This window comes from Enhydra lutris, unplaced genomic scaffold (assembly GCF_002288905.1).
Source record: "Enhydra lutris kenyoni isolate GAN:26980312 unplaced genomic scaffold, ASM228890v2 scaffoldscaffold59, whole genome shotgun sequence".
In the NCBI taxonomy this organism is placed as follows: Eukaryota; Metazoa; Chordata; class Mammalia; order Carnivora; family Mustelidae; genus Enhydra; species Enhydra lutris.
Window position 1 is genome coordinate 9949502 of NW_019154143.1, and position 14579 is coordinate 9964080.

Here is a 14579-nt window from a genome sequence, read left to right on the forward strand (position 1 = left end):
GTCACTGAGGACAGGCCCCCCAGGACTAGTGAGGGACAGTCTCCCGCCAAGGCTGGGCGCTCCTCCTGGGTGGGGTGCTGGGGTTAGAGCGTTTGCCCTGGGCTCCCCTGTACTCCCTGCTCTGGCCCATCTCAGAGGCCACTGCAGCAGGCCAGCTCCCAGTTCCATGTGGGGGCCTTCACAGCCCGGGAGGGACCCCCAGGCACAGCAACAGCTGGTCCAGCCATCGCACCCTTGAATCCCGGCTCCTGATGACAAGGCCGCCTCAGCCTCAGGGACATCCATGTGCTTTCCTCGGCCTTGGCTTCTTCCCCCAAGCCGTCCCAGAAATCTGTCTCTCTGAACTGCTTCATCTGAATGGAAAAACCCCTGACAACAAGGGTGTAGTGTCTCGGCCTTGTTCCTGCCTTCCACAGGCACCGGCACTCCAGACACGGCAGCGGGGCCTCGCTGAGCTCGGGGACTGAGAGACACTGAAGGCACTGATTGTTCTCTGCACCCAGAGCCCAGGAAGTTTCCTGAAGGAGAAGCGCCTCATCTGGGCACACTAGCATTTCCTGTGCACGCCAAGCCCTCAGTGTGACCACACCAGCCGTTCCAACCCAGAGGGGCACACAGAGTACGTCTTTGGACTAAGGAGGCAGGGTCTGGGAGCTGGGCCCTATGGAGGCCAGGGGTGCGCTCGGATCTCAGTTCCTTAGTCTGTGAGAGTGGCTGCTGCCTCCAGAGATCCCGGAGGTTCCCCGAGAGAAAAGACATGGAAGACACACATCAGGGTAGGCGCCCCGCCCGGAACCCATGGAAAAGCTCCCAGTCAGAACCCATACTCTGCCCCTAATACCCTGTGACCTGCTGTGTCATGTGACCTCCCTGAGCTTCTGTTGACTCTAATAAAACAGAGTAATCTGCAGGGTGTACCCTATACAATGAAATAGGATCTTGTTTTTCCACACGCCACACAGCCTCTCAGGGCCTGGCATGGCATCTGGGGGACGTGTCTATGCGGGGCAATGCACTGGGCTGGGCCTGAGCCGTGGAAGGTGTCCCGGGCCCTGTTCCATCCACCCCCACTCCTGCGCCCACGGCTCTGGGCTATGACAAGTCTCCAGCAAACACATCCTGACAGCTCAGCCTCGGTTCCTGACCTCCAGTAACACCCCCTGAGCTCAAGGTGGGATATATGGGCCCCTCAGGGCCCCCTCCTTATGACCCTGAACACAACAATCTTGGCCCCCAGCTTGCTTTCCTCGATGCCCACCCACACCCGGGACACACCAGCGGGAGAGAAGCCTGGGGTTGGGGGTGCTGGGCAGAGAGGATCAGGGAGGGTGAGACAGAGAGGGACACTGAGGTGATGCTCTTGGGCTGCTGCCCAGAAAAGATCAGAGGTAGTGCCTGGCTGTCTCGGTCACGTGTGATTCTTGATCTTGGGGTCATGAGTTCAAGCCCCATGCTAGGTGAGGAGCCAGCTTTCAGAAATAAATAAATAAATAAAAGCCTGGGGGCCAAGACCAGTGGGGTATTGGAGCCCCAAGCAGCACAGGCAGCAGCAGACCGGACCCCATCACACACACCGCTGGGGCTCACCCCGGCTCTTGGTTTCTATCCGGACAGCAAATGGCGTTGCGTTTACCCCGCTGCGGAACAAACAGCACTGTCCAGAGGCCAGCCTCCAAGGAAAGCTAGTTGCATGAACTTTTAGTGCCTTCACATTTCCGCCACATGCAAAATCCATTCCCCCATCCTCACCCTGAGGAGCGTGTACGGACCCCGCACATGCATTCCCGCGCAGCAGTGTTTCCACGAGAGGCCTCAGCACGGAAGGGAAGGGTCAGGAGCAAATGTCAGCCAACAGCACAGACAGACAGGGGTTCTGGGGGGTGGCAGAGGGGAGGGGCTGGAATGGCGCTGGGAGCACTCCAGAGGGGGTTTGACCACTCAACCACTCAACACAGGTGGCCACCGGCTGCTTTGCTGATGCAGGGCCCCTAGGGCCATCCCCTCTCCTCTCCCCTGCATCAGGCCTGGGAGACCAGGGCCATGATTTATGCCCGTTCTCCTGCCAGAGGGACCAAGGCTCCATGGAAATCGTGCAGAGAGTGTCTTAGACAACAACAGACCTGGGCCCTGAGTGTCAGGGCCCAGGTCTGCCCTTTTCCTTCAAGGCAAAGAGGCAGGCTCTCCTGTGCACCTCGTGTATGTGATCACACACACATGGGTATGTGTGCATGAGGGTGTGAGCAGTGGGTGTGCCTGGGTGTGCACCCACATGGGCGTGGTGGGTGGGTGTGCACATTCGTGTGTGGTGGAGGCACAGGTGTATTGGTAGGTGTGCACAGGTATGACTGTGTGGCATGTGCATGTGAGAGTTCAGGGGCTGCAGGAGGCGACCTGTGTGTCCCTTGCTCTGTCACACATGGCAGACATCAAATATCACCGAGAACAAGTGCAGAGCAGCTATCTCCTAAGACCCCTCAGGAACGACACCCCCAGCCATCCCTGGTGCTGCCCGAGGTGAGCAGCCAGCACAGGCCCTGGGGTGCACTAGGTAGAACTGAGGCGGGGCGAGGGCCGGGGCTGTCTCCTCTCTGGGCCTTGGCATGCACTGCTACCCGTCCTTTTCACAGAGGACTTAGGAAGGACACGTGAACTACCCCAGGTGACCCTCAGATAGTAGACAGAGCCAGCCGGGCCTGTCGGACTTGAACCCCTCGCTCTATCCAGCAACCGAGGTGGGACACCTCAGCGTGGTTCCAATCCTCTGTCCCCACCCTCTGCGGGTCCTGCCTTGAGCGCAGTGGCCTTGCTTACATGAATGAATGAAAACATACTCTGCCAATGGAGCAGAGGTGGTTCGGCCTGGGCTGGGGTCCCCAGTTGGTCTCTGAAGCCCTCAGAGAGAGGAGAGCTCAGATCAGATGCCCCATGCCCACCCCCGCCCTCTGCCCAGCCCCCCGCCGCCCCTACCTGAGCCCTGGGGGGCGGTACTGGACAGGATCCACTTGACCAGGCAGCACCGCATCAGGGCCTGGCGGGTGAGCCGTGGCCGCTGCCACTTGACGCCCTCCTTCTTGCTCAGCGGTGTGCGCCCGGGGTCTCCCAGGAGGCTGCCATCTGACACCTTCATCACTTCCTGCAGCAGGGACAGGCAGAGCAGCCCTGAGCCCCCATTCAGAGAGGACCTCCAAGCCGACCCCAATCTCCAGGGCAGGGTCACCCTTTACCCGCCCCCGAGTCTTGTCCCCAGGGTCCCTCTACCCGGGACACACGGCCTGAGCTCCAGTTGCAGGAGGGAGCACGCCCCTGCGTGGGCACCAGTTCTGAGAGGTCGGGTTGGTTGGCCAGGACAATGGCCACCAGGGTGTTGAGTTGGGGATATCCTTCCAGGGTCGTGAGGTTCCATGTGTGCTAACTGCATCGTCCCCAAAGCCAATGAACAGACAAGCAGTTGGGCAAGTGCTGCAGACCCAGGACCCCAAACAGAGCCCCTGCATCGGTCCGCTCTCAGGCGCGAGAAGCAGAGACTGACCAGGGCTGATGACAACAGGAAAGGAATCAGCCACCGGGGTCCCGGGCCAGCCACAGCCTCCCCAGAAAGGACAGAGAGCCAGGCTGGGAGGATAAGCCGGAGCAAAGAGCAAGCCAAGGGACAGCCGGCCCTCAGTCACAGTCACCCCCGAGAAGAGGCCAACAAGAACCCCCTGCCGTGGCCAAGCACCCCAGCCCCTGCTGCTCCCGCTTCCCTCCTGGGGCACTGGGCCTGGGACCCCCATGGGCCTCATGGCCCTGCTGTCCCTGGGACCTGGAGGCTGCTCTGGGGGTTCTTCTCAGTGGAGTCCCTAGCTCCAAGTCCCTGCCTGGGTCCTGTGCCTCCTCCCTGGCTACAGAGGAGCCAGGAAGGAAGCATCTGGACTTTCAGGCTCTCTCATGTCTTGGGTACAGGCTTTTATGGGCGTGAGGAGTAAGGAAAGCCCTACAAGGTCCCCTGAACCGAGGAGTTGGTACAAATGCTTGGGTGAGGGGAAGCTGGACTGCTGCACCCTGCAGACACCAATGAGGCGGGAGAAGCTTCCAGGTCCTGGGTTGGCTCATGGCTCCCTGAGGCCCATTCCTGGTTAGGGTTGGACAGTCTGTTGCCTGCCTGGTCAGCTTTTGGTGAAGTGGCCACCTAGACAGGGTGACATCCATACCCCTTACCCTGATTTCTGGGGCCTTCCCAGTTGGGCACACCCTCTCTATAGCCATCACCCTCCGAGCTGCCTCCCCGACACACACGCCCAACACCACCCCCACATCCCTTCCCTCCTCCAAGGCTCACCCTGGCAACAAGGCAGGTCAGCGGTGCCCAGAGCTGCAGCAAGAGCGAGCACCCCCCCATCCTGGTAGGGCATAAAGAAGGGGTGAGCAGGGGTGCCCAGGGGTCTCGGGGTACCAGGAAGGCTGAGGGAGGGCCCCCGTATGCACAGATACACACGTACTTGCACACGCACATGCACACACAGGTCCTGCCCCTGTTCGATTAGAGAGGCACCTTCTCCACTATTAATGATCTTATTCAGGACAGAAGTGGCCTCAATGAGTAAGGTCTTTATTTCAGTCCAGGAAGCGAGGGGGGGATGGGGAGGGGGTTGATGGACAACTGGGGCTTCATCACTTCATGATTCTTTGCTGTAGGCCCTGCAGCTGGGGTTAGTGGAGAATGTCAGAAGGAAAAACTGCCGTGGGCCTCAGAAGCCATCCGTTGGGTCCCTGTCTATCCCAGGATGGTGCTGGTGCTGGCTGGCAGGGACTGTCCTCGTGTGGAGCCCAAGGCTAGTCATGGGGATTCTGTCTTGCAGACTGGACTAAAGCGTGAGAGACCCGGCCAGGAAGCCAGGGTTCTGTTCTCCAGGGAGGGCTGGCGAGACCCACAGGCAGGGTGGAGAGCTCTGTGTGTGCCTTTTACCCTGGGCCTCAAGGAGGTCTCACTGTCAAGACAATCCCACAGGGTCGGCAACACCACCCCCATTTTAAAGATGAGGAAACTAAGTCCAGGAGAAGTCTGGGGTGGGGCATGCCAGGGCCTCCCTGTCCTTGTGGTCTCCTGGTTCCAGGGTTCAGGAGGTGCTGGTCACAGGCTGTACTATTCAATCTTCCTGGGGCCAGGACCTCGGAGAGGCCTCAGAAGTTGGGGAGGGGTTCCTGAGCCCCCAGCCACGTCAGAGTCAGCCCCAAACCATGTCCTCCTATTCTCCTGGACTGATGAGACCCACTGTGTGTGTTCTCCCTGACACAGGGAGTTGGGGGTACGAGGGGCAGGAGCCCCAGGAGCCCCACAGGTAGGGCCTAGGACAGTGACCCCCCTGTGAGGTGGGTGAGGGGTCCTTATGGAGGAGAGGAGGGACCCATAGTGGCTGAGACAGGGTAGGACCACACAACGGCCAGGAGGGGAGTCAGGAGGGACGAATGACTGCAGGTCATCCTCAGGAATGGTTGACACTGGTCTGTCTAGGAGAGGGTCTGCCTGGGCTGTCAGAAAATGTTAGTGGCCCACTCGGGGCACCCTGCTCCTGATTTGGAAGCTCTCAGGCATGGGAGGGAGGGAGCCCTGAGAGGTGACCAGCCCCCTCACCCCAAAATGCCTTTTTTAAGGGGACAAAATTGAGGAGAGCTGCATCCGTGAGGAAACTCCAGCTCGAATGAAAGCCACCCCCTTCCCGGCTAAGCACCCCGTGACTTCCACCACAGTCCAAGTAAAACCCCAGTGCCTTTGTCCTGCCTACAAAGTCCCAGTCATGGAGCCATGCCGGACAGGCAGCACTACCCACCCCTCCCCTACCCCCCGTTGGCCTGCGCCCAGCGCTCACCTTGCTGCTCCTCACACACGCCAGGCGGGTTCTCGAACCTTCTCTCCGCTGCCCCCCCCAACCACTACCACCTGCAGCTTCCCTCCACGGTCTCTCTATATTAATTCTCACAGCCACACGTGATTCCACAATGATCTCAGTAAAGTCTCAAATAAAAATACTGTCGCACAAACAAAAAAGGCTATTAGATATACATGCACACTCATAAACCTCAAGAAATATTCACAGATGAGTAGATGAAAGTCCCCTGATGCTCTTCATAATTCAGTTAAGAATTTCTCTCCTCCCACTCCTGCTTTATCCTGGCATCATTTCCACAGCAGCTGGAGCCCTCCCTCCATCCTCTGTGGGCCTCAAGGGGTGGCCAGGGTTGGGTGACAGTCCCCTTTGGCACATCTGGCACAAGTGGCCCTTTTGGGCCATGTCTCAGCAATGGCCCTTGGCTGGCACTGGGGATGTATAGCCTTCTCTGAGGCTCACAGGTTCCCTGAAGAGCAGGGGCTGTGGGTGGGCAGGGTCGTTCCCTGATAACCCAGAGCTCCTGTCTGGCCAGATGGGTTGTGGGGGGAGTGGGGTGGGGTGAGTCTTAGCTTACTTCCAAGTCCAAGTCTGTGAGGAGCAGGGGAGGGACAGAGAGGACACCAAGCTAGAGACCCACCTGTTATGGGCCAGGCACCAGGTGAGGCATGTGGAGATGCTGTCCTATTTGATGTTCACAACGACCTACTAAGGTTCCTCAGAACCTCCTCCAAATCAGCCAGCTGAAGCCCGAGTCCTGGAAGAGATTCTTCCTCACACCCTCTGACCAAGCTTGCTCAGTTCCCCTGTTCTGTGTGTTCTCTAGCACTCAGGGTCAAGGAAGAGTCTACCTTTAGGTGTGTCCTGGTGGTTTCTGCTTGCAAGGCATCCATACTGTTAACCATCCCCTTCATCAATGGCTCCCCTCTTTCCATTTACAATAATGATTTAAAGATTCCTCTTTCAGTACATTTATTAAAATTTAAAATATGAAATGGATAAAGAAGATGTGGTATATCTATACACTAGAATACTATGCAGCCATCAAAAGAAATGAAATCTTGCCATTTGCAACGATGTGGATGGACCTGGAGGGTATTATGCTGAGCGAAATAAGTCAATCAGAGAAAAACAATTATCGTATGATCTCTCTGATATGAAGAATTTGAGAGGCAGGAAGGGGGTACTGTGAGGGGTAGGGAAGGAAAAAATGAATCAAGATGGGTTCGGGAGGGAGACAAACCATAAGAGACTCTTAATCTCAGGAAACAAACTGAGGTTCGCTGGTGGGGGGGTGGGAATGGGTAGGGAGAGGGTGGCTGGGTTATGGGCGTTGCGGAGGGTATGTGCTATGGTGAGTGCTGTGAAATGTGTCAGCCTGTTGATTCACAGACCTGTACCCCTGGGGCAAATAATACATTATATGTTAATTAAAATGCGACTAAGTTTAAAGAAAAAATAAAAAAACAATCATACAGATTGTGCCAGACGAAGCAAAGTCAGAGGCAGAGGACCAACAGACCTAGGGGCCTGCTCAGTGCAGCTGCACTGAGCCCTTGGGTCTGCGCTGTCCCAGACAGGGGCCGCTGGCTGCAAGTGACTATTGAGCACTTGAAACGGGGCTAGTCCAAACTGAGATGTGCCATCAGTGCAAACAGACATGGATTCAAAGCCTTACTTGGAAGAATGGAAAATAGCTTATTAATAACTATATTGCTTACATATTGAAACGATAATACTTAACACTGGGTTAAATAAAATATATGATCCAAAAAAACCCTCACTTTAAAAAAAGAAAACTTTATTTAATGTGCCTCCCTGTCATTTAACATGACACCTGTGGCTCACACTACACTTCTATTGGCTAACACTGTTCTAGATGGTTCTCAGACCAGCCAGGGGGATGGTTTGGGGCAGTCTCCTCCTGCCAGGGCATACACTGACCCCAACTCCTCTGTCCTTCTCAAGTCCCAGCTAGGGTCGGTCAGACTCGTTTCAGAAAGGTGGCCCAGTGGGGTGCAGAGGAAGGGTGGAGGACAAGGAGGCAGGAGACAGACTTGGGGGGCTGAGCAAATCCAGGGAAGGAAGTGGGGGTGCTGAGAGAGGCCCAAGCAGTGGGAAGGATGGTGGAGATATTAGTGTGTGTGTGGGATCTGCTGTGGATGTGGGTAGTAGTGGGGGGGGTCGAGGGGACTCCCCAGTAACTGTGACACCTGTCACCACAGAGACGGAGGGAGCAGGACAACCCCTCATGCCTTCCAGCTGCCCCAGGGCAAGGTCTGGACTCTCCACCAGGAACACCATCAGCCCAATCATCTCAAACAAACTCCCAGGACCTGGACCCGGACACCCCACCTCGTGAGTCCCCACCCCCTGAAGCCCCTTGAAAGGCCAGCAGCTGCCCAGCTCACTGCCCATGTTCAGTGGGCAAAGCATCACCTGGTGAGGACCCATCAGGTCAAGCCATAGGGGTGCCCTGAGGCAAGACCTTCGGTCAGCCACTTCTGTCTCTGTGGTTCTCATCCTCTGGCCTCCAGAGAACCCCCACATCGAAGCCCAAAGAAGGCTTGGCAGAGGTTACCTGTGGGCCTGTGGCAGCCTATTGGGGGTGGGGGTGCATGGCTGGAGGCCATGGAGGGTCCTGGCAAACCCAGGTTCAACACCCAGGCTCCCTTCCTTAGAGTAATGTCACTTGAGTAAATGCATATGCAAAAGTTAGAGCTAATTTTTCCCAAATATTTATATTTATGGATGAGAAATACCGTGAATGGTTGCATAAGGACCACCATCAGGACCCACCAGGTGCGGCTCATGAGACACACTTAGCCAGGAAGGGGGGATTTCAAGCAGGTTAATGTTATTTCCCGTTACCAGGTACAGTGGTAAGAGGTCTGCAGTCAGCCAGACCGTCACCTTGGCTGGACAGCCCTGGACAAAGTACTCGACCACCCTTAGTCTTCATCTGTAAAAGAGGGAGACTAATATGCCTTTATAGGACCCTGGGGAAGGTTAAGTGCTGTGGCATACAAAGCCCCGGCAGGAGCCCGATTATCCCTAATCCCCATCCTTCTGGTGGAAAGCAAATTCTGCCTAACCAGCGCAAGGGGCGGGGCCAAGCACGGGGCGCGGCCAAGCACGGGGCGGGGCCAATCGACTGTCCTGTGATTTCCAGAGAGAGAGCCAGCCAACTCGCTCTGCTGGGCTGTTGGGTATCAGAATCACCTGGGAGCTTTCCCCACATCTGGCTGCCTGCGGGGCCTCATTATCTGATTCAGTGGGGCCCGCTCTGCTCTATTTTTTTTTTTAAAACAATATATGTTCTCAGCTTGTTCATTTTTTTTTAAAGTTTTTATTTATTTATTTGACAGACAGAGATCACAAGTAGGCAGAGAGGCAGGCAGAGAGAGAGGGGGAAGCAGACTCCCTGCTGAGCAGAGAGCCCGATGCGGGGGCTTGATTCCAGGACCCTGGGATCATGACCTGAGCCAAAGGCAGAGGCTTTAACCCACTGAGCCACCCAGGCGCCCCCGCTCTGCTCTATTTTTATTAAGCTGTCAGTAGATCTGAAAGTGCCACTAAGGTTTGGAGGGCTCATGCCAACCAGTGGGAAGTTCTAGGCCTTATCTGTGGGGGGAAGGGGTCTCGGTTTCTCAGTCTCCCTCCCCGCCCCGGCCCCTCCTAGGAGGGCTGCCTCAGGGCCAGAGTCTGGGCCAGCTGGGAACACGCAGAGCCAGAGCCGCTCAGATGTGGGGCTGCCTGCCCCCCAACCCCAGCCCTGTCCTGGAGACTTTGGCAGTTCAGGCTGGCTCCCTGAGCAACCACTCCTCCTTGCTCGCTCTATTTCCATCACTTGGGACAGATGGCAGGAAGTGGCGGTGGGCGTCATGTCGTGCAGGCCCCAAGGATTTGGGGTGGGGAGGCTTGGGGGAGCCTCGATTTTCCACCCACCCCTGGGCACCTACAGATGCAGGCCGGGCAGCTCGCCTGGTGAGGCGGGAGCTGGGCCTAAGTTCCTGCCAACACTTGCACGAGCACGCACGCGTTGGAGCAGGGGAGGGGAGGACTGGGTCATTGCTGCCCTGCCTCTGACGGCTGCCACCTGGGCTAGGACACAAGCTCCCCACCTGGCCCTTGCTGCCCAGGCAATGCAGGTGTCTCATTAACCTGGGGGAGGGGTGCTCAGCATGCTCGTAGAGGACATTCTCCTGTTGGCATGCCCTTCCCAGGCTCTACTCAGTAATCAGAAAATAGTGACATTGACCCTCCAACCATTTATGGAGCTCTTGCTCTATGCCCTGGCTGGGCTGAGTAGGCTGATATGGGACCTCATTTATCTAGGAGGAGGATGATATTTCCCCCAGGAAAATGAGGAGACAGTGGCACAGAGGAGCTAACTAACCTGCCCAAGGACACACAGCTAATGCATGGAGGAGGTGGGACTGAGCCTAGGTCCTCCTGATGCAGAGCCAGGCTAACAGCTGACAAGGTACAGCTGTGTTACCCCCAACCCCAGGCCACTACCCTCTCGTGGCTGGAGCCCTCTGATATCAGATGTGTAGATGGGGCTCCGTGACAAGCCAGTGGGCATATGTATGCCCACGGATCTGCCTCCTGGCACTTTCGATAGTGTCCCCTGCCTCTACTCCTGGCCCCCACTGGTCAGCACAAGGCACAGGCCTCGGGTGAGGGCCCGACCAAGGTTATGAGCGTATCTAAGGCCCACGTGGGGAGACTGAAGCTCAGAGAAGGGATGGACCTGCCCAAGCTCTCAGAGTCAGCTGTGTGGAGCTGGGGGTAGAAGCTGGCTCTCTGGGGGTCACTGCTCAGAAAGTCCATCTTGAGAGGGGATCTTGAACCAGAGTCAGGGTAAGCTGGGCATAGGGGCATGGCACCTGCAGCAGGTGGCCTCGGGTTTACCCCTTGCTTGGCCTGGAGACGTGTGTCAGAGATGGGGCTGGGTGGCTGTGGGCACAGAACTGGAGATGCGGCCTGTGAAGGCCGTCGCCTGCTTTGCCTAGCTGAGCACCGCATAGACCTGTGGCTGTGGGGCTCAGGGGCTGCTGGACAGAGACCTGAGGTGGGAGGCGGGACAGAGACGAGAGGCACGAGGCTGGGCCAACTGGGAGGTAGGACAGGCCTCCTCTGGGCTGTCCTGCCAAAGTTCAGCTTAGCTCCCCCTCTCCCACTCTGGTGACTGCGAGTCCCCTTGGTTCTGTCCCTGTCACGTGGCTGTTCTGTGGCATTCTAGGACGTAGGCTGATCACAGCTGACAGATGCACCTGTTCAAGGGAAACATTAGTCAGCTGGGAACAGGGAGCTGGGGTGAGGGCACAGCGCACAGGGACTGACTGCCCACTGTGCCCTCCTTCCTGTCCCGTTTCCTTCCTGCTCCCCCCACCCCCTCGTCTGGAGGACCAGCTAAGGAAGACTTGCCAAGTTCTCTCTCCTCTTCTCTCTTTGCCTTGGAAACCAAGGTTGCCCTTCTCCCTCACAGAGGCCACATTCAGGGCTCCGCAGCTGCTCCTGGGCGTCACCAAAGATGCCTCGGAGTGGGGCGGAGAGAGCCAGCTGGAATCCGGCAGAGCACCTCCCACTCTCGGGAAGGATTTTGATGAGAAAAGGGATCCTGAATTCAAAAGATGGGGGTCCTTTCCTTTGTGGCCCTGGATCTACTACCCGGAAAGGGATGTGTGGCTGGCTCGAGGTGATATGGCTAAACCAGGGGACATGGCCAGGGATGGGGTCTGGTTACTATGCTCTCACTAAAGGTTTCAGGAGGAACAACGGGCCACAAACCCCTGAAGCTAGCCTCCAGCTGGGGTGGGGCACTTTCCCAGCTGCCTGGCGACAAGCAAGCCGCTCTCTCCCAGGAGCTCCCCAGCCCCCCACCATGCCCTAGGGAACTGGGCTTTGAAGTAAAATGGAACAGGGTTCAGATTCTATCTGTACTACTTCGTAGCTTGCAATTTAAGGCAGACCTCCGTTTCCTCATCTGTAGAATGGGATATAGTACCAAAGGTATCTCAGGGGCTGCCCTGGGGGTCCAGGGAGGTAATGCAGGTACAGAGGTTCCCAGTTCATGCGCTGGACCATGAAGACATCACTCCCCAAAGACCTAGGATGGTAGCTCGTGCCTGCCCCCAGGAGACCCGTGATTCTGTTTGTTCCTCTTTCCTAGGAGCTCCCCGAGTTCAAGCTAAGTTACGCTGCTTCCTTCTCTGAGCCTCAGTGTCTGTAGAAGGGGAGGTGGTGTGCCCACCCTCCTGGGATGTCCCAAGGATCCATAAAGGACTGGGTAGTGCACGGAGAGGCCGAGGGACTGAACACCCATGGGGTGTCACTGGGGGCAGCTGAGGACGCATGAACTGGGCCATCCTGTTTTCTCAACTGCAGTCCTTACTGCCCCTAGAGAGGATTTTTTTCCCCAGTCCCCCTGCTGACCTTGGTGAGGGACCCAGCGGCAGCTTCCTTAGGACCACCGTCCCTACCTGGCCCAGCACCAGAAGGTGTGAGACTTGCTCCAGTCTCTGGCTGGGCCAGCCCCAAGAAGGCCACCAGCAGGCTTAAGGCGCAGTGAGATCCACTGGGGCCCAGGAGAAAGTCGCAGCGGTACAGAGGGCATGTATGGGATCACAGTGGCCAAGGAAAGAGCCAGATACACCTGCGGGACTCGAGCCACACACTCCGCTCACCAGGTGGGGGCAGGGAGTGACCTCCTGGCAGTTAGGGTCAGCGGAGAAGAGGAAGGAGCCTTGTCTCCTGGTGGGTGTATAGATAGGGCTGTGTGCTGCCATGTGCAGCCCGGGTTTGGAAGCGCCTGCCTGTGTGTGTGCTGTCAGCTGTGGGCACAGTCACCGGGCATGCTCATGAAGGGCCTGCTCACCCGCGTGTGCGGGTGCCCAGGACCCATGCTGGCTGGGGTGGGCGTGTGAAGCGAGCACATGCACGGACGCCTGGAACCAAGCACACGGTTTCTCTTTTTCTGCCCTGGAGGTTTCTGGGGAGACTGGAGGTGGCAGGAGAGAAAGCACCTTTCAGTGGGCCCCATCACCAGGCTGAAAGTGTTTCATGCCATCCCCTCTACTAATCCTCCTGGCACCCCTGGGAGATGGACCAGACAGGGCAGGGGTCACCCAGGCTCTGCTGAAGTGTGGCCTGGAACCACCTGACTCTGGAAGCAAGCTGACTCTGGGCTGCTTGTCCTTGAGCGTGAGAGAGAAGCAGGAATTCACCTTTGGGGGGGCGGGAGGGGGGTTGTAGGTAGGGGGAGACTGAAGGATGACAGCCCTATATCTATTCTTCCTTACTCACGAGACCTTGATTTTATCTGAGGTTTGTTTTTGGTTTTTGCCCATTCCTCTTTCAACTTCCTGCTGCCTACACGTGCTGGCTGGAGCTCCAGCAGCCATGCTGGACTTTAAGGTAACCTCAAGAATGGGAGCCAATGAGACAGATGGAGCCTGAGCCCCTGCTGACCAAGGGGCCCCCGTGCCAGCCTTCTATGTCTTCCCTCCAGACCTCTGCACGAGACAGAAACGCAACCAACTCCTTCAAACCACTGTTAGCCGGGGCGTTCTGTTATGAGCCGCCAGATCTAACCTGATGCTGCTTCTTCCTTCCCAAACAAGACTATCCCAAACATGTGAGAGGCTTGTAAGGCATCTGGACGGATCCCCTGAGTGTGAGCTGTGGTCTGGGAACCGGCTTATTTTCTTTCCTCTCCCTCGTTCTTCACTTAGTCTTCAGCCTTCCCAACAGCCTGTTACTATTTCATGAACTCTGTCCCAGGCATTTTCCTTTGCCTTCTCTCTCTCCAACCTCCCAGCCACCCAGCGGAGTGGGAACTAGGAGTATGCATCCTTGTTCAGGGGTTCAGAGCCCTTTGGGAAGTAGTGTGTTAATCTCCTGAATGATTAAAAGAAACACTCATTGCCCAGCTTTCAAGCCTAAGGCACACGCTCCCAGCACTCAGCCTTCCCACACCTCTACGGGCTGTGGGCCCAGTCTCAGGGTCAGGGTCAGGGTCAGTTACTCTGGCACTTGCCCCAGAGACCGGACAGAACTGCACCAGCCACATGCCTGACTCTAAGCTCCTCCTCCGACTGCCTTCTATCCCACAAACAACTAACACCTAACAGGTCCAGAGGGGGCCCCCGGACGTCCAGCCTCCCAGACAGGACACCCCAACACTTACTTTTTCAAAAGTGACCCTACAGGGGACGACAGCACTTGAGATCAAAGGAGGAAGCACAACAGGGCTCCCTGGTCCGGGGCCACCCTCAGAAGCCCTGGCTCCCCACCCCTGGGCGAGCCCCCAGCCCCACCGGCCCCTACCTTCGCCCGATGCATCCTGGGCGCTGAAGGAAACTGTTGCCGGCCTCCCCTCCTTGCAGCTGAGAACAGGACTGCCCGGCCGGCTGGCAGCTGCCTCATGTTTGCTTGGACCCACACGTAATTGTTACACGGGCGGCTCCTCGCCCGCCCCCTGCCCACCCCTCCCGCCCCGCCTGCTTCTACCCGCTCCACCCCTTCTGCTCTGCCTCCTGCCTCTTTCAAGCCCTCTCCCTCCCTCCCTGTCTCTTTCCCTCTCTCCCGCCCCCTCCCTCCCTCTCTCTCCCTCCCCACGCCTCTCCAACGGATTCTCGGTCCCCTTCGCAGGCTCTCTGTCCCACTCTGGGTATTAAGGGTTCCTAATCCTTCCCTCTGAGCCTGTTG

At 57.3% G+C, this 14579-nt stretch overlaps 1 protein-coding gene across 1 annotated transcript in view; it reads right to left on the bottom strand.

Annotated features, from left to right (window-relative positions):
* The window catches only part of LOC111158445 (potassium voltage-gated channel interacting protein 3), an 80958-nt gene extending 66609 nt beyond the window's left edge, over positions 1 to 14349 (bottom strand). The window contains exons 1-2 of the mRNA XM_022520465.1: positions 14199 to 14349; positions 2968 to 3133 (exon numbers count right to left, since the gene is read on the bottom strand). Coding sequence (XP_022376173.1) covers positions 2968 to 3133; positions 14199 to 14297 — 265 coding nt within the window. The 5' untranslated portion in view covers positions 14298 to 14349. The remainder of the gene's footprint in view (positions 1 to 2967; positions 3134 to 14198) is intronic.
* Between the last annotated feature and the right edge of the window lie 230 nt (positions 14350 to 14579).